General features: G+C 39.7%; 3 protein-coding genes across 11 annotated transcripts in view; 1 reads left to right on the top strand and 2 right to left on the bottom strand.

Moving 5' to 3' along the window:
- Nucleotides 1–13,504, bottom strand: part of IPO11 (importin 11) — an 82,072-nt gene extending 68,568 nt beyond the window's left edge. The window contains exons 1-5 of one of the 3 annotated variants that reach the window (XM_064404431.1): nt 13,420–13,504; nt 12,872–12,939; nt 6,262–6,346; nt 5,830–5,973; nt 2,373–2,473 (exon numbers count right to left, since the gene is read on the bottom strand). In XM_064404431.1, the coding sequence (XP_064260501.1) occupies nt 2,373–2,473; nt 5,830–5,967 (239 nt within the window). In that variant the 5' untranslated portion in view covers nt 5,968–5,973; nt 6,262–6,346; nt 12,872–12,939; nt 13,420–13,504. Of the gene's footprint in view, nt 1–2,372; nt 2,474–5,829; nt 5,974–6,261; nt 6,347–12,871; nt 12,940–13,122; nt 13,193–13,419 lie in introns of those variants that run through there. The other 2 variants (XM_064404429.1, XM_064404430.1) reach the window with 2 other exon arrangements.
- Nucleotides 13,505–14,148: 644 nt separating this feature from the next.
- On the top strand, nt 14,149–21,383 carry DIMT1 (DIM1 rRNA methyltransferase and ribosome maturation factor). 4 transcript variants are annotated; one of them, XM_064404438.1, is made up of 12 exons: nt 14,149–14,561; nt 14,690–14,763; nt 15,016–15,102; nt 15,486–15,547; nt 15,659–15,752; nt 15,854–15,903; nt 16,733–16,856; nt 16,973–17,065; nt 17,763–17,827; nt 18,078–18,141; nt 18,632–18,738; nt 19,439–21,383. In XM_064404438.1, exons 1-12 carry the CDS (start codon nt 14,507–14,509, stop codon nt 19,479–19,481), a joined length of 918 nt encoding a protein of 305 aa, XP_064260508.1. In that variant the 5' UTR covers nt 14,149–14,506; the 3' UTR covers nt 19,482–21,383. The 4 variants fall into 4 exon arrangements, with proteins under 4 accessions (XP_064260508.1, XP_064260507.1, XP_064260510.1 ...); XM_064404437.1 differs by lacking the exon at nt 15,016–15,102 and having other exon boundaries at nt 14,417–14,561; XM_064404440.1 differs by lacking the exons at nt 14,149–14,561; nt 15,016–15,102 and having other exon boundaries at nt 14,721–14,763; nt 15,854–15,900; nt 16,729–16,856.
- Nucleotides 21,340–24,721, bottom strand: part of KIF2A (kinesin family member 2A) — a 59,677-nt gene continuing 56,295 nt past the window's right edge. For all 4 annotated transcript variants that reach the window (XM_064404433.1, XM_064404435.1, XM_064404434.1 and 1 more), the window contains one exon: nt 21,340–23,074. In XM_064404433.1, the coding sequence (XP_064260503.1) occupies nt 22,989–23,074 (86 nt within the window). In that variant the 3' untranslated portion in view covers nt 21,340–22,988. The remainder of the gene's footprint in view (nt 23,075–24,721) is intronic.

The raw sequence follows: 24,721 nt of genomic DNA, 5'->3' as shown, positions 1-24,721 counted from the left end.
CCAAAAATTACAGTAACTTCATCTACACATGAACTTCTAAATACTATCTACTATGCTGTAGTCTTTTACAATTTGCAAGTTCAAAATTACTTCGATCTTTCTCTGTGTTTGTGGTATGGAGAAATGTACACCCAAATACTTTAAAAATTATATTGGAGCTTTTTTTAGAAATGCCTGATATTTCACATTTGGATTTCTGGCTTATAAGAAGTCATCACACATGTGAAAACATGTATTTGAAAAGTTATTGTTAAAGCATTTTACTATGTTGCTAACACAGTACTCAAATAAGAGAACAAAGTCCACAAGAGACAGGACATAAAAGTAATTGTCTGTAAAATCAAAAACATGTTCAACTCTTGAAATCAAGACAAACCATTTCTGAAGGAAAAAAAATACATACAAAATCATCCTGTGAGACCAGGAGGCTGACAACAGATTTCAAAGGAAGAGGCCAAATTGTGCCTAAAAAGAGGCTATGGCAACTCTAGGCTCTTCACCACAGCTATATGAAACGCTGCCTGAAAAAGCAGGAGGGAGGAAGTTCATAGGCTCATCTTCTAAATCACTCTCACTGGAAAATGCAGTTTTAAGCCTGATCTGTACATCAAAACATGCTTTGATGTACTACTAAGGATGGAGAGCAGACAGCTGCTGAAGTGAGACACTAGACAAAAGACAAGAATTTTGCAAAGACAACAAAAATGCAGCATCTACAACGAAGCCTTCAAAAAATTATGGTATTCAAAATATATTGGTTCACAAAATAATCAAGTGAGAATTTAGTTTAAATCAGGATTTCTCAAAATTACTGCAACATATTCTAAGAGAAATGTGATCTAGGTGAGTGCTGACAAAATGTCACATCTAACAAATTAAGAAATAAAAACAGTTGGACACAGAATAAAAATTTATTATGCGTTACTCCATTGAATCCTTAACAGCAACCAACAATTTTTTAAATTTATCATTTAATTGCACTAAATTAGCGGCAGAAAAGTTAGAAATGGGGAAAATAGGGTTGCACTGGAAATTTAATATAGATTTAACTCACAGAATCTTTAATAGCCAACAAAAAATTAATTTTTAATTTAAAACTATAGGAAAACTACATTAAAATATTTCTATTTAGTTTTTACCTCAAACAGTAAAATTCTAGTCTTTAGTTCTGAAAGAAATAAACTATGCTTTTTTAACAGAAATGCTACTAGTGGCTGAAAATATTAAGGAATTGAAACAATGTTTAACTTCTTCCAACAGTTCTTGCAAAGTACCTGTATTGGAAGCAGAATCTGTTAACCAGAAATGTCAAAGATATATGCCATCTTTCATGAAAAAGGTGGTATTTTCCTTTTACATAGAAAAGAACCTAAATGTTTGCAGATGTTTTGCAATTCTACACTAATTCACACATACAAATACTCGAGTGCTCTATGACATAATGAAGGAGTACTACACTACTTAAAATGTTCTATGGATGCAGAATTTTATAATTTTTCACTCCTTTAGCAGATCTTTGGAAAGGCTTACAATGCAAGGCAAAAGAATTGAACTATCTCAAACAATGAACAAAGAAAGTCATAGTTTGCATCATAATACTAACTTAGATTTGTGACCCAGAAAAAGCGTACCTAGAATTCCATCTAATACCCTACATCTGACAGTGACAGTTCCACTGTTACTAGCATTTAAGACTGAACACCTGCAAGCCTTTATAAGTTCTGGAACTGAAACTCTTCGTGAAACCACACGTGTTTGTAAAGGAAAAATAAGCACTTCACACAAAAGACTGGGAAGTATATAATTCTACAGGTTGCATACTAAAATGGCACTTTTTGTAAATTTTAAGTAAATTACATGGTGCTCATGAAAAGTGCTTATATTTCTCATCTTCTTTGGAGAACTCTTTGTTATGCATTACCAGGACCCACATATCAAAACAATGAAAAAGGAAGATCAGAAATTTTTAGCATGATAACTGCTGCCTCCTTCCCATGTACACATTCAATACGAATCAGCTTAAACAAAATGAAATGTCACTCTCACTGTCCAAGACACTGACTACCTTTCACTTCTGTCACTATCTGTAAATCCAGGTGTTAATGTTGCAACACATACTGCATCACTTCAAAACCTATTACCTATGAAACAGCCTTCTAACTCAGTTCTCAAAAGTAAATCATGAACAGAGTCATAAGAAGCAAAAAAAGACAAAATATTTTATCAGCAAGTCGTGAAGTTTGAAGCATGTTGTCAGTTTCACCATAAATTCTAAACTAACTTCTACCAACTAAGGATCTGCTGTTTTTCCAGCCTGGCAACCAAAACAAAGCTAACTTTAAGACGGTTAAGCAGAAGAACTCAAAACTTACTGTGGTGCGACCCGTCTCCAGTAGCGATCAATTCCATTTTTAAAGTACAGCACAGCTAACCATCTTACATTCACATCCAGGCTATGATTTGTAAAGATATTCTGTTAAAAAAAAGTTTAAAACTGCTCAAGATACCACAAGCAACACAGAAATATCAAGGCATGCGTTAATACAATATGTAGAAATATACACACCACCATGATATGGGTGTACATAGACAAAAAGCCTTAATCATCATTTGACAGGGAAGTGAAAACACTAAACATAAATTTTTAGAGTTTAAAAAAAATGTTTATCACTAGTCCAAATTTTGATTTATTTAGAAAAACATAAAAGGCAAATGTATTGTTAATCTTGTCTGGCAGAGAAAGAAATATAAGGGCAGTAACTACTATAATCAGACATTTTTTACATTCTTTGATAACATAGCTCTCAGAAGTTTGTGCCACTGCAGAATACAGGTTAATTCCTTATTCTCATCAAAACCCAGTCTTCAGGTTATTTATTCATTATGTTACTTATTAATATGCCAAGAACCATCCTGTCTACCAATACTGTTTCTAAAACAGTGACCTGGTAGGTCTGCAACTCTCAAATTCGACTATGCTTAGGAAATTAGGAAATTAGTTTCTACCAATAAAAAGTTACATATCTGTAGATACATACATATATATGTATCTATATATATATATGCTTTTATTTTTCTGTATGTACATACAGACAAACACAGAGGAGTTATTTTGTATGATAATAGTGTAAAATTAACCAATCAAGAGAAACTAAAATAAAGCTAGGCTATTGAATCTCAACACAGGTAGTACTCTGAACAGCAGCTCTCCTCCTGTTTTCTACTGCTTCAGATGGATCGTTCTCAAGGGGTGAGACATCATTACTCCCACCTTTAGAGAGCAAGCATGTGTGAACTCATTGTTCTCACTATACAGGACACTGCAGAAAGAGTGCACCACTTCTATTCATTGCTTTTAGAAGTCCAGTATGAAGGGACCTGAAAAATGTAGGGATTCCGGTCAAAAGTAACTGCTACTTTTGGGCACCATGCCTGCAAACACAGGCATAAACAAACCTTTCAAATAACTCAGCACTGTAGAAACCTCGGACCTCATTTTCACTATGAATTCAAGACCTAACTTTCTCTCAAAATCTATTTTTATTAATAGTAACATCTTTCTAGAGGTAGTGGCCAACCCAAAAAAAATCCCCAACAATCACTATTAAGTAAACAGACTTACATGCCAACAATGATATCAACTTCAAAACTAGCAATTGTAGAAAAATATCCGAAAGGTGGTAACCCACCAAAAATACAACACAACATGAAAATGATCTGTAGGTAATATGCTCTCCTTCCCCAAAGCTCATTTAGGAAGACAGACTGAATCTCTGAAAGACTTGACCTTTCCCAAATGCAATTTAAGCATATTAAAATACTAACAACTAACTTCAAACACCACTTCCATATAGCAAAAAATAACATTTCAAAAGAAATGAAACATGGAAAACCCAAGCTACTCATACTGAAACTTCCATTCATCTTACAAACAACTATTCCTCTCCTTGCTAAAATATTTAGCAGAAGCAAAGCTTCCACAGATAAAAAAAAACCTTTAAACTAGACCAGACCTAGATAAAAAATGAAAAAAAAGACCAAAGAATCTGCACAGAAACAAGTAGAACTTCTCGTTACACTCTGTATCTTCATATGAACTTCCAAAAACATGAAGTATTTAATATAACACAGTAATACTGTCATAGACAGAACAGGAATGAAGCCAATATACAAACTGATATAACTTGCACAGAGGTTTTTTTCAAAACCATCCAATTCTGAATCAAAAGATATGTAATACCCTCAAAAGAGAAACAGAGAAAAGTAATGATAGCAACTCCACTAGGTACTAAAAATGGCAGGATCAAGGATGCATGTCTCATGCTTCTTTATGATGTTTTCTACTCTGACTGTCCCAGAAGCAAGTGTATCTCACAGGAAGTAATTATATTACTTGCCACAACCCACAGATATCAGCTGTCTTACCCACTCTACATTTACATTAACCTGTTTCCCTGCACCCTTTTCTGCTCCACCAAGAAGATGCCAACTATTTTCTCTCCCAAACAGGCCATCTGATCAAGTTAAACAAAGAAGCAGATACTTCACTCATTTAGGCTGGAAGACTATATCAATACACTTAAAGACTAATCAATACACTATATCAATACACTTACACTTAAAGGCTGATGTGGCCCCAACAAATCCACCTAACCACATTAAAAAAATTATCAGCATTTGTATACTATGTACCAGCACATACATCTTTGACAAACATCTAAACACCTGAATTTTTAGCCCTTAAATTTAAAATTAACTCATATCTGTTTCAGTTACCTGTGAGTGCTCAACTCGCTTACACCCTGAGGTTTAAGGTCTCAAAGCAAACATTCAGAGAAAAAAAAACACTAGTGGCAATTCCTGCTGTTTTCTATCAAGATCATTTACCACCACAGCTACACTATTGCAAAAGCAGCGCATAAAATTAAATTGGACAGCTCAAGGTATCTTCTTCTATTGTTTTCCCTACATCCTCGGGCTCACCTTCAACTTTCCAAACAAATCAGAGGGTCTACAGAGAACAGAACATGTCACCCTACAAATCTGAGTCATTCCATCCATGCACTGAGGACAGATGTTTGTAGAGAAAACATTTTACATGTGTTTTTAAGACTACTATAAACATATGCGTAGATATTGGAGAATAACAACAGTATTAACTTTCAAGTGTCTTTGCTGAAACAGTTTCATTTCCTTTTTGACTGTGTTGTCATCATTTTGACCATATTAATGCATCCATTTCACCAATGGTTGTAGCACTTTCAGAAGTATTCACCTTCCGCATTCCAGGACCTTAAAGCTACAACAGCCAGGTCAGTTAATCTCCCTGGGAGTCTCCCTCCACTTACAAAAAGTAAAGCCATACCAGAGAGGTATCACACAATGCAATAGAAAGCATGAGGGAAATTCTATTTAAATGTTCATAAAGCATCATCTCCACAAAAAAAAAAAAAGGTCCTTACTGCCTTGGTATGTGAAAGATCCCCTGCCTCTTGAGGTAGTAAAGGCCCGTCCTTTGAGAAGGGCCCTCTCGGCCTTTTACTATCCACAATTCACAACAGGCAAATAAAAGATTTAGCACTACTGCCCACTCATACTGCTAGAGGCTGGATTTCCACTTTCTGAATTCCACTTTCCACCTGGGAAAAGAGCTTACTTTGAGATACAGTCTTGACAATGCCTACCATATTCTTCAGCATAAGGATTCTACTGCCTGGACCATGACAACTCAGGGCTTCTCTCAGCGAGAGGTCATGGCTCTACCATGTTCTAGAGACCAGTACTCAAAATCATTCAGTTTACTTAGCAGCATTTTCCACTGTATCTTACCAACAAGACTGAATAAAAACCTGGCTGTGTCTCCCACTGCTTCAGTTGTTCCTCAGCTGGCTTCAACACTGCAGTATCTTGGCTAGTAGCTTGCGTCAAGACTTGCAAAACAACAGTGCTAGCACTGTTGAGATCCATGAAAATCTGAAAATATTTAAACGGGAGAAAAATACACTTAATGAGAAAAAGAGAGCAAATACAGACAGGTATTTTCCATTCTTATTATCCAAATACCCCACACTCATTTTTCATTAGACTACACAGTGTAAAGATAGCATGACACCCACTCACAGGCAGATGAGGTACAGGGATAGAACTATTTGCTTTGAGAAATCTCTCAGCAGAAGGAACAAGCATTAAATAGATCATTACAAGCACATTTTCTAGATCTGCAGGAAACTGCAGGAAATATTTTGATTGTAAAACAGTTACCTCTCTTGTGAAGCACAGCAGCTAAGAGCAAAACTGCAACTAGAGGTAATTACTCAGCTGTAAGCAGAGCAAACCATGGGGTTGTCTGAAAGAGGCAAAATGAGATTAATAACATTTTTCCATTTTACTTTTCCTTCAAGAGAGAAAATGACACATTCATATAGTCACATTCTATAATTCAGATTCATCCAAACAACTCATATTAATTAAAAAAGAAAGCATTAAGTCTCACAGTCTTACATGATACAGAATTTTCCTCAATATCTTTGGTTTCCTTCTTATTTAGCATACAAATGCTAACCAGCTGAACTACAAATGCATATTGCCAAATTTCCAGTGTATATACATCCTTTTGCACCCTTGTACTCTACAAAGGCAAAACAAAACACAGCTCTCCAGATGACAGAAATTACATTTATAATGACGACAGAAACAATGTTACAAAAGAAAAAGGCATATATGAATGAAACTATGAAGTCTGTTTTCTGCTTATAAAAAAACAGACAGTTTTAGTAACACACACACAGTTGAATACTCATATAGTTAAGTTTTCTAAATAAACAAAGAACAGCTTCTCTTCCAAGAGGAGAGAGAAGGAGGTTCAGGTGGGGCATCAGGAGGAATTTCTTCACGGAAAGGATTGTTAAGCATCAGAATGGGCTGCCCAGAGAAGCTGTGGAGTTGTTGTCATCCCTGGAAGTGGTCAAGAAAAGAGTGGATGTGGCACTTAGTGCAGTGGTGTAGCTGACAAAGTAATGATGCGTCAAAGGCTGGACTCAATCTTGGAGGTCTTTTTCCAATTGTTATGACTCTGTGATTTGTTTTTGTTTAATGGGAAAAATGGTTTATTTTTCCACTTTCAGGAAAAATATCAAGATTAAAATTGTTATAATAATAGTAAGAAAGTGGGATATATGAAATTTATTCTCACACAGGTTTCAAAATTTCGATTTTTTTAGAAAAATCACCTTAACAACAAAACTAGCCACAATACTGGAGAACTTTTATACCAGTAATAGCACTGCACAATTGAAAAAAATATTTACACCCCTAAGAAAGAAGTTCTTCATCTCCAGATCTCCAACTATCCTCTACAAAAGCTGACTAAAATTTGAAGGTCCTAAGGTTAAAGGAAGTCTATATTTAAACCCATGAAACACAAAATCACATCTCTCCTTACAGCAATAATTGAACAGGTAATGCCATCTCTGCTCTATACTTCCCATGTGAAAACCTCCCAATCTTTCTGCCTTAACCAGCTGTGCACAAGGGAGCAGAAGGGGGGCATTACTAGAGGGGTGCCTTCTGTGAAAAGCTGCAAGAAGCTTCCCACATGTCTGGCAGAGGCAGTGCCAGATGGCTCCCAACACACCTGCCACTGGGCCAAGGCTGAGCCCATCAGCAACAGTGGTACCACCTCCAGGATAACATGGTTAAGAAGGAGGAGGAGAAACCTGAAGGCTTTGGCTTCCACTGGAAATTTACATACTCCATCTAGAACACTTCTCATTAGAAGACATACTTATTTAAGTTAGTAAAATGCCAGCACAAAAAAACAGGTGACTTTTTTCAGCTTCTTATTTCAAAACAATTAGCTGGCAGTTCTAAAGATAACAACAAAGAACAACAACAAAATCAAAGTGAAATATTTGCTTCTTTTTTAATAATGTTTCTCATTCTTGAAAAGGTTTGTACTTCCATGTAAAAACTGGAGCAGCTACTGTTTGAGCTACTGCTGAAAAAAAAACATCAAGAAAATTCAAACTAAGCTTAGTGGGTCAGAACAAAAATTTATTTAACCCAATGCTCTTCCTCTGTCAAAACCACAGCAGATATCCAGGTCTAAATTTCTACATAAGGCTGGCTTATCATCCAGAAAACTCTGGTTCAAGGATTTTCTATTAAGAGGCAGGGAATTTAACAGCCCTCAAGATATAGTCTTCAATGAATTTACGTAGTTGCTCTTTGATCCCATGTAAAGATCATTGGATGAGGGCATCACAAGCCAAACAGCAAAACTGAATTAAAAAATAATAATCTCCGTGAAGATGGCTCAACTAAAAAAAATGTTTATAAATAACTGTAAAATATTTAATGAAGTGGTATATTCTGTATGATTTAGGTAGCAAAAAATTAACTGGAAAAAAGTCTAATAAATGTGTAGCAAATACAAATGGCAGAGATGCAACAAACGCTGTCTATTGCTTCTGCTTTTTAAAAATTCCTCCTAACAGTTTCTGTTTTCTTCTAGTAAGTCACTAGTCTTACTTGTATTAATTTCTATTAAAAAAAAGAAAGAAAATAAATAAAATTTCAACAAAATATTTCTAATCAATCCTTACTGTACAAAACTCAAATTCGCAGTTTAAGCTAGTTACAAATTAGTTACGCTAAAACAAAGAGATACAGTCACCAAAATAAATGGTATAACCCTCTGCTTCTCCCTAAACCCCTTAAATACCCAAAGATGGAAGGAGCAGGAAAAATGCAGGTTTTGGTTTGGATCAAGTTTCCTATCATTTTCACACCACATTGCTGACAGGTAAATGTGCTAGGCATAAAAAAGCAAACAGAACAGCAAGCGGCTTTTATTTCACGCTCTTGATAAAATGTGATGTAAACTTACAAATGTGATGTAAACTTACAAATGTAAACATTACAAATTGTGACTGAGCCATAACTGCCCACCCAAAGGCAAAAGGTGGGATACCGGGGGCACACACAACAAAAAAACCCAAACAAGCCAAAAAGTCAAGCCATCTAAGCACACTGTTCCACAAACACCGGAGGACACTACAGGAGCAAGGAGAAATACGTGACTTCAAACAATGTCAAGCCACTACAGGCTTGTAATCACATGCCATTACATGCATGTCCTAGCATGTAATTTCAACTCTGACAAAGTCCTTACCTTCCCCTCTCACTGACAGGATTTCTATGGGGAGCTTATTCTCTGCATGCCCCCGGTAAAGACAACTGACAATTGAGGGCACCAGCTCCCACCTTAGTGAGATCTGCTCAAAATACAATTACTGCCAAGTACAGATGCAAATGTGAAAGGTATTCCTGCAGCAGACAGACTGCACCTTGGGAGTTTAAACCCAGATCTCTCCAATCTTTGTTGTGACACCCTCACACTGCCCTCATTTTTTTTTTTTTTAATTGACAAACCAGGGCTCTTCAGACCCTAATTTACACAGAGCATATACAGATGCTCTTAACCCCACAGAACTGCAAAGGCTGTGAATACTGGCTCTAAAAGTCTGGGATAGAGGCAATCCTCACCTCTCACATCTCCCGCTTCACCTGTTGCATGGGAAAGGCAAAATGTTGCTTAAATCACATTGGTTAAATCACACGGACAAGGACTTTCTTGTTCTAGTGCATAGGACTTCTATAGCTTTACTCACTACCGAGCTATATCTACAACACTGTCCTAGAGATGAAACTCGAGGTGAGCCAAATAGCTATTGTCTTTTGGGTACTTTCAGAGACATGAGGCACCTATAGAAATTTTGGCAGAGTCTGTCAACCTTATAAGCAACACATTCTTAGAAGGAAGGCAATGTCTGCATTTGTGTCACAACAGCCAGAATTTCCAGGTTTGATTACTGAGTAAGGGTGTCATTTCCCTTTTTTATTTACTAACGTCAGTCTGTGTCTTCGCAATAAACACTGAGCAGTATCAGGAATGTCCATTGCCTTCTCCTGCTTTTCTGTGGTCCATGTCCATGGACCAAATTGCACACAAACATTTTCGGAGGAAGGAAAAAAAATCCCTTTCACTAGAAATTTCAATGCAGTCAGCTGCAAACCCAAGCATGACTCTTACTGCCATGCCAGAATTCTGTCATGCAAAAGGGAAAAGAGACTATCCACACCCCACATGAAAAAGATGCTCTCCAAGATCCCACTGGATACGACAATACTGAACTTGACAATTGTATGTTCTTAAGTCTCAGCTGACAGGAAAAAAGCCAAGCACAGTAACACCTAGAATAAAAATAACACTCAAATGGCACCCCTTAGCATAATGAGTTAGTGTCTTCAGAGACCACAAATAGCAACAACAGTTCCTCGTCATTATCATATAATGTCCTATACTTCATTTCCACTTGCAAACTCCTTCATCTTCTTTCTTTAAGTGACAAAGTTTTACTTCTGTTCTATTCTTTACTCTTTAATTCCTTTTCTAAGGGGGTATCTGCAAAAACATTTTACTCTTCAATACTATTTCAAGTGTCTTAAATGTTCTAGTTTTATACTAGCCACACCAGTTTAATGTTTTTTCTTAACAGTCAAGGCTTCTGATACTGACAAAAAGGTATCTAGGTTCTTTTCCCTTCACACTAAAATACATCCTAATTTTAAAATCACATCAGCAATGAAAAGAAATCAGTGACTGCTAAACATCTGAAGAGGTACAAAACCAAGGGTTTCATTGCTAAACACCTCCCTCCTTCACTTTTTCCGAGAGACTGCAGTGTAACAACTCACTCATATGCAGACAATTAATTCTGTGTATTTTTGCTCTCTTTTGTTAAGAATGCAATTAATTCTTTCCAACTGTAAGAAGGTGCAAGAATAAACTCAGTTAAGATTTTATGAAATCAGAAGAAGACAAAGCCATAAACACATTCAACAAAACACAGTGCGCTCTCACTGACCATAGTGCAAATATATTCTGGGCTACTTCAAGAGCACAAGTGGCTCTGGGGATGTTGTTATCCTTCTTTACCCAGTCTGAGATGGCTCCTAGGACCCCATTTCCAGCTTGGTTCTCACAGTTCTCGCTCTCTTCAGTTCAAGAAGGAGCAAACTGCAGGGAGGCCAGAGCTACTAGGATAGCCTGTGGTCTAAAGCAAACTACCTGCGAGGAGGTAATGTTTAATGTTGTTTAAGACAGTGGAACCTAAGGAAGACTTTGCAGACACCTAAAACTAATTCCCTGAAGAGTGCTTACAAAGAAGACTTGCTGCTTCTTATCAGCAGATTAAACAACTAACAAACAACTATAAAGCTACACCCTGCAGCTCAGAAGGTTCAAGTAGAAAACTGGGACTGTCCTTTACAGCACATTTCAAGGAAAACAGGAAAAACAAAGTTTCCATGCTGAAAAGCCACAAGAACTCCTGAAATGTGTAACACAAATTCTGGCATTCAGTCATGCAGATATGATACATTAGCAAGGATAGTCACCTCCAGGAAGAGTTGGCAGTTACACTGATTTCTCTCCAGCCTTCTACAAACTCCTCCATTAATCTCTTTTCTAGCATCTGTATCGATCATGCCACAAGCTCACAGTCCTACTGCAGAATGCACCCAAAAGAACCAAAACTGTCCTGGTTATTGAAGGTACTACTTAAACTCACTAACAACTACAGGAATCACCAAAACACAATGACTAATGTTAAGCATTACTAAAATTTTTCAGAACCTACATATTAATTTTTCTTATGTAAGTGAACCAAGCTATCTGAAGTTTGCCCAATTTAAGCCACAGTACAGAAGGCAAAAATGTCTGAGCAGGAAACAGTCAGAGGTGTTTTATTCCCATACTGCTAGTGAGAGAAACACAGGAGCAGAATTTCCAAAATTTCAGTTTTACAAAAATCTAACATTAAAACTAAAACCTAGGTCTGGAAAAAGCATGCAGAAGACACAAATGATACAAGAACTAAGAACAGTGAGGACCACAGTAATATAGGACAGCAACAAGCAAGGCTGACAGCAATGTTAAGGAAAACCAATCAGATAATCTGAGCAGAAGAATGAACTTTGATATTAAATAGTAACCACCAAAGTGACCAAAAATTCCCAACAGAAAAACAAGGCGTAAAGAAATGAGTGAGACAATTCCAAGGATTAACTCAAAAACTACAGTCACAGGGTTCGACACTGATGACACAGGAAAAGACAAACGGATAGAGACAATGTAAGAATATTTGTAATGTTTAATAGTAACTTTCTAGGATGACCAATACTACACAGTCAGTCTCGTTCTTTTGAGTTCTTCCTAGCTCATCTAATTTAATGGATTTTCAAAAAGACCTGACAGACCGCTTAAGAAAAAACTAGAGCCAAACAGCTGAAATGGAAATGCCTGTTTCAGTCAGTCCTCATGTTCTGAATCAGGTTTAAACCCTTTCATTTTAACTACAGTTAAATCCCCCTTCTGCCGATGCAGTTTCAAAATGTTATATGTAAAGCATGGGCAACACACACTTTTATCATTTACACACATGATAATAAACGTCCTTGAGGAGAACAGTACAGTGAGAGAGAAGAAAAACAGAGCAGTGACAAACTTGGTGTTACCATGAAGTCTGAAGAAACCAAACTCCATAAGGAACGTGCATTTTCCAAAAACTCATGTATATCTTACATGCCATGAATATAATTTGAATTCGGCAGCATTTTGCTGATGTGCTGTGTGAGCTGATTTAAAAGACATACCAAATATGTTACAGATGACTTCACGTATGAGACACGGGCAGCAAGGCACACGGGAGTGTAAGTGGGAAGCAGCAACACCATTGCATTTAGGGCCTTGTTCTTGTATTTTACACACTGCTGTCTTGTACGGTAACAGTCTGGAGAAATAACTCACCACTGCTGCACTGAGCCTGCCTCTGATTAAGGGAAGACTGCTCTGCAGAAAAACTGCTGTTCTTCAGCCTGCAGGAAGAAAACAACCACCTGGAATAAAGGCGAGTACGCGCCCCTTCCCCCAAAAAACAAGTTCCCTCGAGTTAACGCCTCATCTTCCTCCCATGCCTTCCATTAATTCCAGCCTGACTAAAAACTGTTTCAAGGAGGAAGCGGGAAACTGTTCCCTGGAATTAGGTAACAATTATTTACTTCCAGCTCCGAGCAGGCCCTTTGCCGCGGCCGGTATGACAGATACGGGCGGCCTAGCTGCCTTAACCCCGGGGGCGGTGCCCCGGGGCCGGTACCGTGGCGGGCACTCCACGCCGGAGCCGCGCCGCCCCGGGCAGCGCTAAGGGGGGCACAGCCGGCGGAGCAGCAGCCGAAGCGAGTGCGTGCGAGCAGCGCCGCCCGCAGCGGCACAGCGCCGGGGCTCCGTGCCGCGGGCTCCGTCCCGCTGCCAGCTGCCGCCCCTGCCCCTCTCCCGCTCCCTCCCGGCCCCGCACGAACCGCGAGCAGCGAGCGCCGCGCCGGCTCCTCCGCCTCCCGGCGCGCGGCCCTGACGTCACCTCCCCGCGACAACCGAGCGCGGCCCGCGCCGCGCCGCCGGCAAACACAGGGATGGAGGGGGCGGAGCCTGGGGCGGCGGGGGCGGGGCTTGGGGCGGAGGGGCGGGGCCCCCGGAGCGCGCTGCCCGCTGACGTCAGGCGGCGGCTGCGCGCGCGCAGAGCGGTTTGGCGCGCGGGGCCCGGGGATCCCGGCGCGCTTGGCGGAAACCTTCCCGGCACGGTCTGGGCGGCACGGGCGGGGCATCACGTTCTTGTCAGAACACAGTGCTAAAGATAGGTACGGAAAGTAAAGCAAAAAGCACAGCGAGGACTGAAGAGCCGAGCGTGCTCCACTGGCGGGGCAGCGCTGGGAGTGACGGCACCGGCGCCGAGGCTCGGCCCTGAGCGGCTATCTCATCGCTATCTCATCGGCAGGGACTGATGAGGGTCGCCCTGGAAAATTCCCTTCCCTTCCCTTCCCTTCCCTTCCCTTCCCTTCCCTTCCCTTCCCTTCCCTTCCCTTCCCTTCCCTTCCCTTCCCTCTTTGCTCTCTCTCCCCCTCTTTCATTCATCTCTCATTTTCTCTTCTCCTTTCCACCTTGTCCCCTTATCCCAAACCCACTGCCGTCTCCCTTCGGGCTAGGTCAGGGTACTAAACACACCCACTCTTAGGCCGTGTGCCATTTATTAATAAAGCTTCTGTGGGCCCGCTGACTCCCGCCGTCCCTGCTGGCCCCGGTCCCTTGGGTCTCACGGCTGCTCCCGTGCACGCGGGGTGGGACGGACCCCGCCCTTCCCGGCGGGATCGAGCGCGCGCGCAGCCCGCCACACGCGCGCGCCCTTCCTGCTGCCGCGGTCCGCCGGCCCGCCAGGGGGCGCTGCCGCGCCCGCCGGCCGCACGCGGGGCCGCTCGCCAGCTGCGGTGCTGCGCGGCACGTGGAGCGCGGGGCCGAGCGGGGCCGAGCGGGGCCGGAGCGGGGCCGAGCGGGGCCGGAGCGGGGCCGGAGCGGGGCGGGCGCGGCCGGAGCGATCGGAGCGGAGCCGCCGCGATGCCCAAGGCGCGGGCCGGGAAGCGGCCGGAGCGCCGGGAGGGCCGCGCCGGCGGTGAGTGTGGACCGGACCGGGCGGGCGGGAAAGATGCCGGAGCGGAGGCCGGGCCGGCGCTCGCAGCCGAGCCGGGGCTGGCGGGGCGCCGGCGGCTGCCCGCGGTAACACGCCGGTCTCTTCCTTAGGCATCCTCTTCAACACCGGGGCCGGGCAGCACATCCTGAAGAACCCCCTCGTGGTGAACAGCATCATCGAGAAGGTGGGACCCGCGGCTGGGCTCTGGGCGCCGGGGCCGGTGCTGGTTTCGCTCCTGAGCTGGCTGCTGGCATGGAGCGGCGCCAGGACACTGTCCTGCTCCCCGCTTGCCCTCCTTCCTTTCTAAACGAGTCTCACGCTGCCTGGGGACCCGTTCCGGTTTCTTACTGTGTCAAAAGCGCTGAGTTTCATTCTAAAGTCAAATGGTTGCACGGAATTGGTGCTGGGGAAGCACTCAAATGCTGTTTGTCCTTAGGCTGCCCTGCGCCGCACGGATGTCATTCTGGAAGTGGGCCCGGGAACTGGAAACCTGACAGTAAAGATGCTGGAGAAAGTGAAAAAAGTAAATGCAAATTCTCTCACATGCACCCCCTTCCCAGGTTCTGACTGTGCTGTGGCTCAGACTATGGCAAACAGAAGGGTCTTCATGGGTGTGATGAACATAAGTAGAATTACCCCATTGATACTTTTCTTAACATATGAATAATCCCAGTGGGTTTTTAGCTGAACACATAAATTTTGTGTGGTTTTATCAAACTACATGGCTGTTATCCATTTATATGGTAAAGCTTGCTTGTATTTGGAGAGGGTGGAAGGTGCACAGCCTAATAGTGATTTTGAAAGGATTCTTTAAACCCGCAGCAACAGATAGAGGGTTGGGGTTTTTATGATTAAATTCCAGTTAGGAGATGCATGGAGTTGCAAATATATACTTTTTTTTTTTAGGTTATTGCATGTGAAATTGACCCTAGACTTGTTGGTGAGCTTCAGAAGAGAGTCCAGGGCACGTACGTATCAATTATGGAAACAGGGAGCACTTGAAGCAGCGGAACTACTTTGGTACAAATTGTGGCAACAGTGCTTCTCTGAGGATAACCACAGTGTATCTTTTCACCCAGGTGTCTAGCAAACAAACTTGAAATCAAGGTTGGAGATGTCTTGAAAACAGATTTACCATTCTTTGATGCATGTGTGGCTAACTTGCCTTACCAGGTACGGGACAAACAACATAGCATACAACAACATTAAAAAATTTATTTTTAAAGGCTGATTTCCCAGAAATTATAGTAACATTATTCATTTTTTTTTCTCAGATTTCTTCACCTTTTGTTTTCAAGTTACTGCTTCATCGACCTTTTTTCAGGTATGTGGAAGAACAGAGCTCTGTATTACCTGGGAGGAAGAAAAACAGTTTTAAAAGTATTTTCAAATCCAGTATTTTTTAGTTCCTAAGATTCCTAAGTTTGATGGATCAGAGCTGCACTAACGTTCTTCTGTAATGCATACTCTGACAGTGCCTGGAAATTAAGTTTATGTTGATGTATTGAGCATGAGGAGAAAATTTAAACTTGGCAGCAGTGAGTGCCCAGGAGATAAAAACAGGAGTTGCATCTCCTTAGTATTGTAACTAGGTATTATTCCAGGGATAAGCAGGGCATCATAGCATTTCAAATACCTTCCTCTCTAATTTAGGCTGGAAGGGGTAGAATCAGTGCCAACCAAGTCTTGCTAACGTCAGACTTTCTTGTCTGATCTAAAAATGTAACTGTCCTGTCTGTGTGCCAGACATCAGTACATCATCAGCTTTTGATTTGTCTCAGAGGAACATTGGTAACGTTATCAGTCAATTTTTGGAAAGCTTGGATTTGAAGGACTCAGCAGAGAGTTACTCTAAATGATTTATTACAGTCAGGCAACTCGCAGACTAGACTGTCTCTTTGATCCTGATCCATTTAGCAGTATGGATAATCAAATTATGTAATAGCTTTAAGGAGACGTGGATGGCTTCACCAAGTTCTGTGATGGGTTTTGGGGTTTTTTTTCAACACAGCAATCAAGGCAGAGTTGTTTATTACGAACATTTACTCTTCTAAGTGCTGAGGCAAATTGTGTGTTTTCTAAAGTGTGCTAGTTGGCTGCTGACATAAAAACTGAATACTTAGAATCAGTTTTCTCATTTCTGTTACTCTCAGGTGTGCAATCCTTATGTTTCAAAGGGAATTTGCCCTTCGTTTGGTTGCAAAACCAGGAAGCAAGCTGTACTGCAGGCTCTCTATTAATACTCAGTTACTGGCTCGAGTGGACCATCTGATGAAGGTACGTCACTCTGCCTTTAGGTAGCTCGGCTGTCTAACACAGAAGAAGAGTGTTGCAAGGGGTGTGAAGAGTTTGTTGCTTATTCACACAGCTCTTTGACTGCTCTTATCTAACAGGTTGGAAAGAACAACTTCAGGCCTCCTCCCAAAGTTGAATCCAGTGTTGTCAGGATAGAACCAAAGAACCCACCACCACCTATCAACTTCCAGGTGAGCAGTGTATACTTAACGTAACATGTTAGTGATAATTTCGTATTTCTTCACACTTTCTACTCAATTCCATGTGCTGATTCTAATACAAACTACCAGTTTGTATTAGAAACTCATTGGAGTTTCCAAAATGCTTATTTCTCTGTTGATCAGGCTTGTGTTAACAGAACATGCCACCATCAGCTGGGGCAGCTTTGTGTACAGTATCACTCATAAGACCACGGTCACTTTGAGAACTAATGTCCCTTTCATCATAGTTTACGTCTCCCAGAGATGTTTCTGGCTGATAATTTTGCAGGTTTTGATCAAAGGAATATATGAGATTTATCTTCAGATGAGTGTGTGTAATCTCAGAAGACAAATGTTATAGAAGAGTATTCTTAATTTTTAAAACGCTTTAAGACCATTTCAGCCTTGCCCAAGGTTAGCCAGATTTTCTTCAATTGTCTGCCTTCTCTGCACATAATAACACCTAGGCATGAAAAAGTACAATTCAAAGGGTTTTGGGGGTGAAATATTTTCTCCTCCATTTGTATTGCTTTGCCCAAGATACAGCTGGTTTTGTGTTGTTTACAAGGACATTTCCATGAAGGGTATTCCTTTGTGTTCAGTATTGTTCTGAAGGTGTCAGCAGTGACTGTTCTTGTTTGTAGTAGCTGTATGTTACTTTCTAAAATTATGAAATTTTCCATTCCAGGAGTGGGATGGTCTGGTAAGGATAGCCTTTGTTAGGAAAAACAAGACACTCTCTGCAGCATTTAAGTAAGTAACTTCAATCAGAGAACCAGTTAACCATTTCTTTTGTGCAAATGCATAGCATAGTCAGCGATAAACCATGGTGGAAGATTTATACTAATGTGTCACAACCTTTTTCTTTTAGAAGAAAACCAGGCAGCTTTTTAAAAAGACCATTTCTGTGTAATTGTTACAGTTTTTTATAGTAGACATTAACTACCAATTGAGTGAACAATAGTTACAGTTCAGTTTTCATGCAAACGTGTATTTCTTTCAGATCAAGTGCAGTAGAGCAGTTGCTGGATCATAATTACCGAGTTCATTGTTCCTTACATAATACAGTAAGTTCCTTCTTAATCTCTTCTATTTCTGTGTACTGTGACCTACATTCTGACTTTTATAAGAGTAAAAAATTAACATTGAAAAGCTTAATGTATCAAAGATTTTCCAAAAGAGTTTGAAGGTGGGAGGAACTTGTCTCTTTTCTTAGTGAAAAATCTAAAAGGGTAATTATAATTAAATCATAGTATAAAAGCTTAAAATCAAGTATATTATTACAATATTGTCCATATATGTATGTCTCAAGGTCTTTTACTAATTTAATATTTCTTGTCCGCTTTTCAATATTGTTGTGAGTCATGTATAATGAATGAACTGAGATACAAAAATTCAGATTCAACAGAATAATACAATAATCCATAATAGAAAAAGCATAACTTACGTTTTTTCACTTGAAACTTGTTCTAAGAGCAGGAAATAATTAGATTATTTAAATGAGCCTTCTCTGTGTTTTGAATGGAAAATAATTTCTATCCCACTTTTCATTGACAGGAAATCCCTGAAAATTTCAAAATTGCAGAGAAAATACAGACAGTTCTAAAAGATACTGGTTACTCTGAAAAACGAGCCCGTTCAATGGATATAGATGATTTCATTCGGTATTCTTTTTTTTTTCTCTTTATGCCTTCCTTTTAAGCTTCTTTAAATTCTATCTACATCTGATTAGTATTGGGTTGCACAGGAATAGTAGGGTTTCCCTCTTAGTACACTCCTTGCTTCCAGTCCTGAATACTTAAGGCCTACTTATTTATTTTAAATGCTGTTTATAATATTGAGAGCAACTAGCTACGGATCCCTGTTTCAGGTGTTTGTGTATTATACCCTCTGTGTCTCCTTTAAAAATGGCCACAGTGTAAATTCTTTATTAAAATTTCTCTAGAGTCTTACATGGCCTTTCTCTGCCTTGAGGATTAGGCTATAGTCTATAGCATAATTTTAAATGTGAATGATTAATTGCTATAATCCACTCTTACTTCCGGTGGCATTATTAATCCTCTTGTAATTGAAGATAAAAAGTTCCTAGCTGTTTCTCATTTGGAGAACTAAGACAGGTAATGCTCTCTGAAAACACATAGTGAACCTGGTAGGGTCCAACATAAGTAACTGCATTGAAAATAAACCTGCGTCTCTGAAATGGCAAATTTGCTAATAACTTCTGGTTTCAGATTTGTTAAAATTCTTTCTTTGTGGCTGATCAGTGATGGCTGCTTTCATGCTATTTTCTTTGCACATCGTAAAAATGCGTCAAGCTGAAGTTTAAATTGCTAGAATTGTAATACACATATTTCAATCTTTCAGATTACTACATGGCTTCAATTCAGAAGGCATCCATTTTTCATAGATACTCCTACAAGAACGAAAGATGCTGTACTTTTCACCAAAGTTTTACCCAAGCCAGAGTGAGTGCAGTGGGACAAGCTCCTCCTAAAAGCAATGAACAGAATACAGTGTGTATGCTTGGACTCAAAATATTAGATATGGTTCTATCACAGACAGTAGGCAAGAAGCTGCTGCTCAGTAAGCAGTAAATTCTTTCAGAGCTGAAGCAAGGTGCTGGACTGCGTCATGACTTGTGTTTTCCTATATATATATCCAAAACATGGATTGATGATAAGTGAAATCTATGTTCTCCAATGATGGACTTCATCTCAGTATATTCATGTACAATACTCAACAGTACAACCCATAATGGGTCTGGACAACAAAAGGAAAGTTGTAGTAATTGCTTTTTTTTGTTAATCAATCATTGGTGTGTTTGTTTTAAAGTGTATTTAAACACTTCTTTTGATTTGAGATGCCTGTCTCTCTCATGCGTCTGGTAAATACCAGCACTCCAAGCTTGTTAGTTGTCTGCTTCTCTTAGAGAACCCCAATGAGAAAACAAAAGAATTTACCTTGTGGGCTTGATATCATTGATATTACTGCCTTTACCCTTTCCTCCACTGTAGAAACTGGGAAAAAACCTACCAATGGGCCAGGGCTCGTAAACACAGACCACAGGGTTGGGTTTTTTTGTAACTAAATTCAAGTAGCTGTTTTTTAAGGTAACTCATTCGCTGTTAATGCAGGAAAAAGTTTTAGCACAGATCATAGCTTTCAGTGAAATTCAGAGCATGCGATTTAGCAAAACCTCCTCTAAGAAAAACTTTATCTATACACATCATTGAATCATTAAGGTTGAAAAAGATGTCCTGAGTCCAGCTAGCAGCCCCATTGACATCCCATTGCTTTTTTTAAAGTAATTGATTCAGAAGCACGTATAGAAATAGGCACTCAAATTTACTGACATCCTGAAGCATTGACTTCAAAACCTGAATTGCACATTTATTTCACAATAATTCAGTAATTCTAGTGCTGATTCACTTCATGCAGAACCAAATGATGAGTTAGGTAGATAGCCACAAATATGGTTGGACTGATACAGAAGGAACAGCTGCAGAAGATACGTGTCACACTTCCTTAATGCTTTTGTTTTACTGGAGAGGAATAGAGTATAAGCCTGTTTGAATCCTATTCAAGTAATTTCAGACCGTTATGGCAATGGGCTGCAGAAATTCAAGTGCCACAGCCAGCCCTATCAATTTTTCTTTATTCTAACTGCTTCAGTATCAGGTGTAGATCTAACTTATAGCAGGCTCAGGCACAAAGAGTGGCAGTAGACACAGTTTCAGCTAGCATGTGCTTCTTGACAGGACAGATGTAATTTAGAGGGCTTTGTAAAAAGGTGCTGTCTTTTCTGTCCTTTTGGGACCCACAGTAGGCCATAGCCTGGTTGTGGTGCTAGGCTTGCATGGACACATAGTATGGAAGCCACTGTTACTCCTGTGGGATGCCTCAGTCTTCAGAAGCTTTTTAGAAAGTGACAATTGTCTAGAGCAGCTTTAGAGAAAACCTCTGATATCATATGATGAGCTGTAATATCATCTGCTAACAGAAGTTATTGCCTTTTATTCCACTGGTTTTTTCCTTGTAGTTGTGATGGGTGATGATCTTTAAAAAATATTCAGAAAGAGGTGTGATTTTTTTTTAAGATCTGCTGCAAAATTAAAGTCAGGACAATGGTCTGGGGAACTTCCATATAACAAACTTGTATATAAGAGTTGGCTTTATTTTGAAAGGAGAGGCCTTTTCAAAAATTTAACTGATGTACTTACAAACAGAAACCCTTCCCAAAGCATAACAGAAATTCTCAGATGTAATTCATTTAATAGCTTAATTTATTAAACACATTATGTAAAATCTACATTGTTTCAGTTTTCATGTTTACACACAAGAGGATTTTTTATTTTTAACCATGATGCGACAAGAGCTTCCCATAGCCTACCTTTCTATGGGAGATACAAACATTAAACACTACAAGAAGTTCTGGCTCATTTAACTCTCTTTTCATTGCCTTCCCTTTATTCCCCCCTCCAGGCCTGGCACAAACAAACAGGCTTGTATATCCGAAAGTAGTTTTTAAACATTTCCAAGGGAAAGTCTGCCGATACAAAGTCCTGGAAAGAGGGAGAACTCCTAGAGAGATCTACAGTTCTTACATGAAAAGTCAACCTTTTTGCATACTGACTTGCAAAAATAACTTGAGTGCCACCACCTAAAAAGTGCTGATACACATGGCGCCATTTGTGAGAATTCAGGTATTTGTGGGATTTCTATTAGCGCTAGGTAGAGGTATTGTGCAAAATCGTCAAATGATGCAATTTCACCCCACTTTTCAGCTGCTGGCACTGTACAAAGGGAAAAATAGGTATTAGCTACTTCTTAAAGCAACAGAACTACTCAAGCTACCTGCAAACTACGGTTAATGTACATGTAACTTTGTCATGCATCAAAATCCAAGTTTTTAAAACAGTATGTGAAAGGCCAGTATGGACATATATATCCCCAAAGTTTGATAGTTAACTTATCCATACATAGCATTATCACACCATACCACATATCATATTATCTGCATTATCCTAAGATACAACTCTCCTCAGTACTTAAAACATTACCCTTTAAAATACATCAACTAATTTATATTTTTGTGGGTTTTTGTTGATTTGTTGGTTTTTTTGGTTTTTTCTTTTTAATTGTTACAGATCAAATGTTAAAATTATATAACTATTTTTAATGGTATTCAAATAAATCAAGATTCCAGATTTTCACACGAGAAATGGAATGTCCAGCTGTTCAACCATTCTCAACAGCCTGCAGTTTCTCTTAAAATGATATGGCACATCCTGTGAAATGAAACTATCCACCAAAAAATAAGTCTTCTTGAAACACACACACACACTAAAGTAATTTATATTGACAAATAAGGAATGTATTTTTTAAGGCTGTGCTTCCAAAAGAGGATATTTAGGGTTAAGTAGCCTTCGTCAAGGCACAGAATGGGAAGAGTTAAGCACAGCTGTTTGTGGAAGAGAAGTTACGTAAAACCACTAGTGAGGTGTGCATGCATGCCTCAATTTTAAACTGCACAGCTGGTCTTTGTCATAAAACTGAACATGGTCAGAAGGAAGTGATGTGACTTTTTAATGGCCACAGTTTTACTTTATTAAAAATATGGCAAGTATTTCCAAACATTTCACTACTGGAATAAATGAAATATTTAAACAAAGTGCTTCACAGATCTGAACCCTGCAGGTTGTGCTGTCTGGTCTAGAAGCATGTTGTAGACATCAGGAGCATTTCACATAAAACTGAAAATGTCATTCAGGTGAATAAGAAACAGGAGATTTCCACAAACATTTCTAACATTTTTATACTTTCAAGTAGTTGAGTTCTCTCGGTCACTAGGTTTGTAACAAATGTGTGCTACAGCAGTACAGGTTCATGATTCTTTTAGCAGCAGAGGCCATTTTCAAAGGGCACGTGGTCTTTTCGGGTTGATCTGTTTACTGGCCTGTTCCTCTTCTTGTAGAGCTGCCCGGAAGGATTTCACTTTGTCTTTGAGGAAAAAACAAGAATGAGAACTGATGTGCCTGTGCTCAACAGATTTTGAAACTAAGCCCTGATCCTCCACATCCCAGCCTTAACAAACAACAAAGAACATTCCTCCACAAAAATAGCTGATGCTACAAACTACAAGGGGAATGAGCTAAGCTTGCATTCAAAACCATACAAACAAGTTGCTTAGCAACTTAGTGTCTTCTTGGATACTACCCCTGTCTCTAGGCAGGATAGGTTTGTAAACTGCACAATTGTATTCCCAGCACGTGAACTGTTTACACTTCCATTCTCCTCCTATTTTACAGAGTCTAGGGAGATACACACTACCTATATCCTATTCCTTCCCAGCACCTTCCAAACCACTTTTAGGGACATACGAAATCATATTTAGAGTACAGTCTGCCATTTCTAGTACATTCTAAAACCCAGTATAGTAAGTTCTAGTCCCCTGTTTTCTTATGAATGTGAAAAAAATTTGTGAATAGTTTTGGAACTTATTCACTGTAATTAGTTAAATGCATCATTCAGTGGTTTCATTGTAATTCACTAAGAATGGGAGAAACCTAAGGAAGGAAGTGTAGTATCCTTATTTTTCTATTCCTATCCCTTCCATTCCCCAATAATATGCCCAAGAATGGGAAGAAGGAAACCAAAATGATGGCAAAAAATTCAGTTGCACAGTGACAGAAGTAAAGGCTGAACAATTCAGTGACCATTACATGACATGAGCACAACGCAGACAATACCAAGACAGCATTTGTGACTTTATACACGTTTCCTCCTGTAAAACTACAGTTATAGTAAAGATATGAGATCTCTTAGCATTTTACCTCCAGCAGCCTTTTCAAAAACAGTATCTGCTAGGTTTTTGAAGAACAGGTAGTCACCTAAACTGCATTTTTTCACTGCTGGTGTCTCAAATTGTCAGCTTCTGAAGAGAAAGCCATTATCCATAAAAAACAAAAGGAAACTCCCAACTCCTAGCAAAAGTGTCACTAGCACGCTCAGGAGACAAGCAGGACACATCTGATCTGCTTGTTGTATTCCAAGCAGATACTCAGACTGAGTAAAAAGTGAGATTTTAACTTACAGTTCTTTTAACATAGATCAAAAAAACTGTTCCATTAGCCCCCCAACCCACCCTTGAGCTTTTGCCAATATAGCAGTATGTCTCCTGGAGTATAAACACTTAACAAAAAATGAAAAGGAAAAAATAAAAATTAATCTCTGCAATATAACCAACTGACAAGCTGAATTTAGAAGACAAGTGGAAGAGTTAATTTTAGCACTAAGAATTAGCTGTAGTTTTCAACAAACACAGGCTGACAAAATTCAAACAAAGGCTGTTGAAAAAAAAAAGTAACAACTAAAATACTCAGAGCTTGATGGCACTCTTAAGCAGAGTCTTAAAAATGACAGCAGGCTCCCTGCTACACTACACAACAGCAGGGAATGGGAGTTCCTACTACTTTTTCCTCATTGCATGGCCTTCTATTTGTTTTTCATACAGTTGGTCTGGATTTTCTTACCTTCCTTTAGTGTTTTGTTAAAAAAGAAAAGTTTCAAGACCGAGTTTGTACTTCCTGGAGATAAAGCACAGACTCCTCCTTTACATTAGGATGAACTGATCATAGATGTGAGCTT

This window comes from Passer domesticus, chromosome Z (genome assembly GCF_036417665.1).
Source record: "Passer domesticus isolate bPasDom1 chromosome Z, bPasDom1.hap1, whole genome shotgun sequence".
NCBI lineage: Eukaryota > Metazoa > Chordata > Aves > Passeriformes > Passeridae > Passer > Passer domesticus.
This window is presented reverse-complemented; position numbering and strand designations above follow the sequence as displayed.

Bases quoted from the DNA above. Each gene is read 5' to 3' on its own strand.
- DIMT1 (XM_064404438.1), top strand. From the start codon at position 14,507: ATGCCCAAGGCGCGGGCCGGGAAGCGGCCGGAGCGCCGGGAGGGCCGC. The intron at 14,764-15,015 runs GTGGGACCCGCG...GTTTGTCCTTAG, and splicing joins TGAACAGCATCATCGAGAAG to GCTGCCCTGCGCCGCACGGA. The intron at 15,904-16,732 runs GTATGTGGAAGA...TGTTACTCTCAG, and splicing joins CTTCATCGACCTTTTTTCAG to GTGTGCAATCCTTATGTTTC.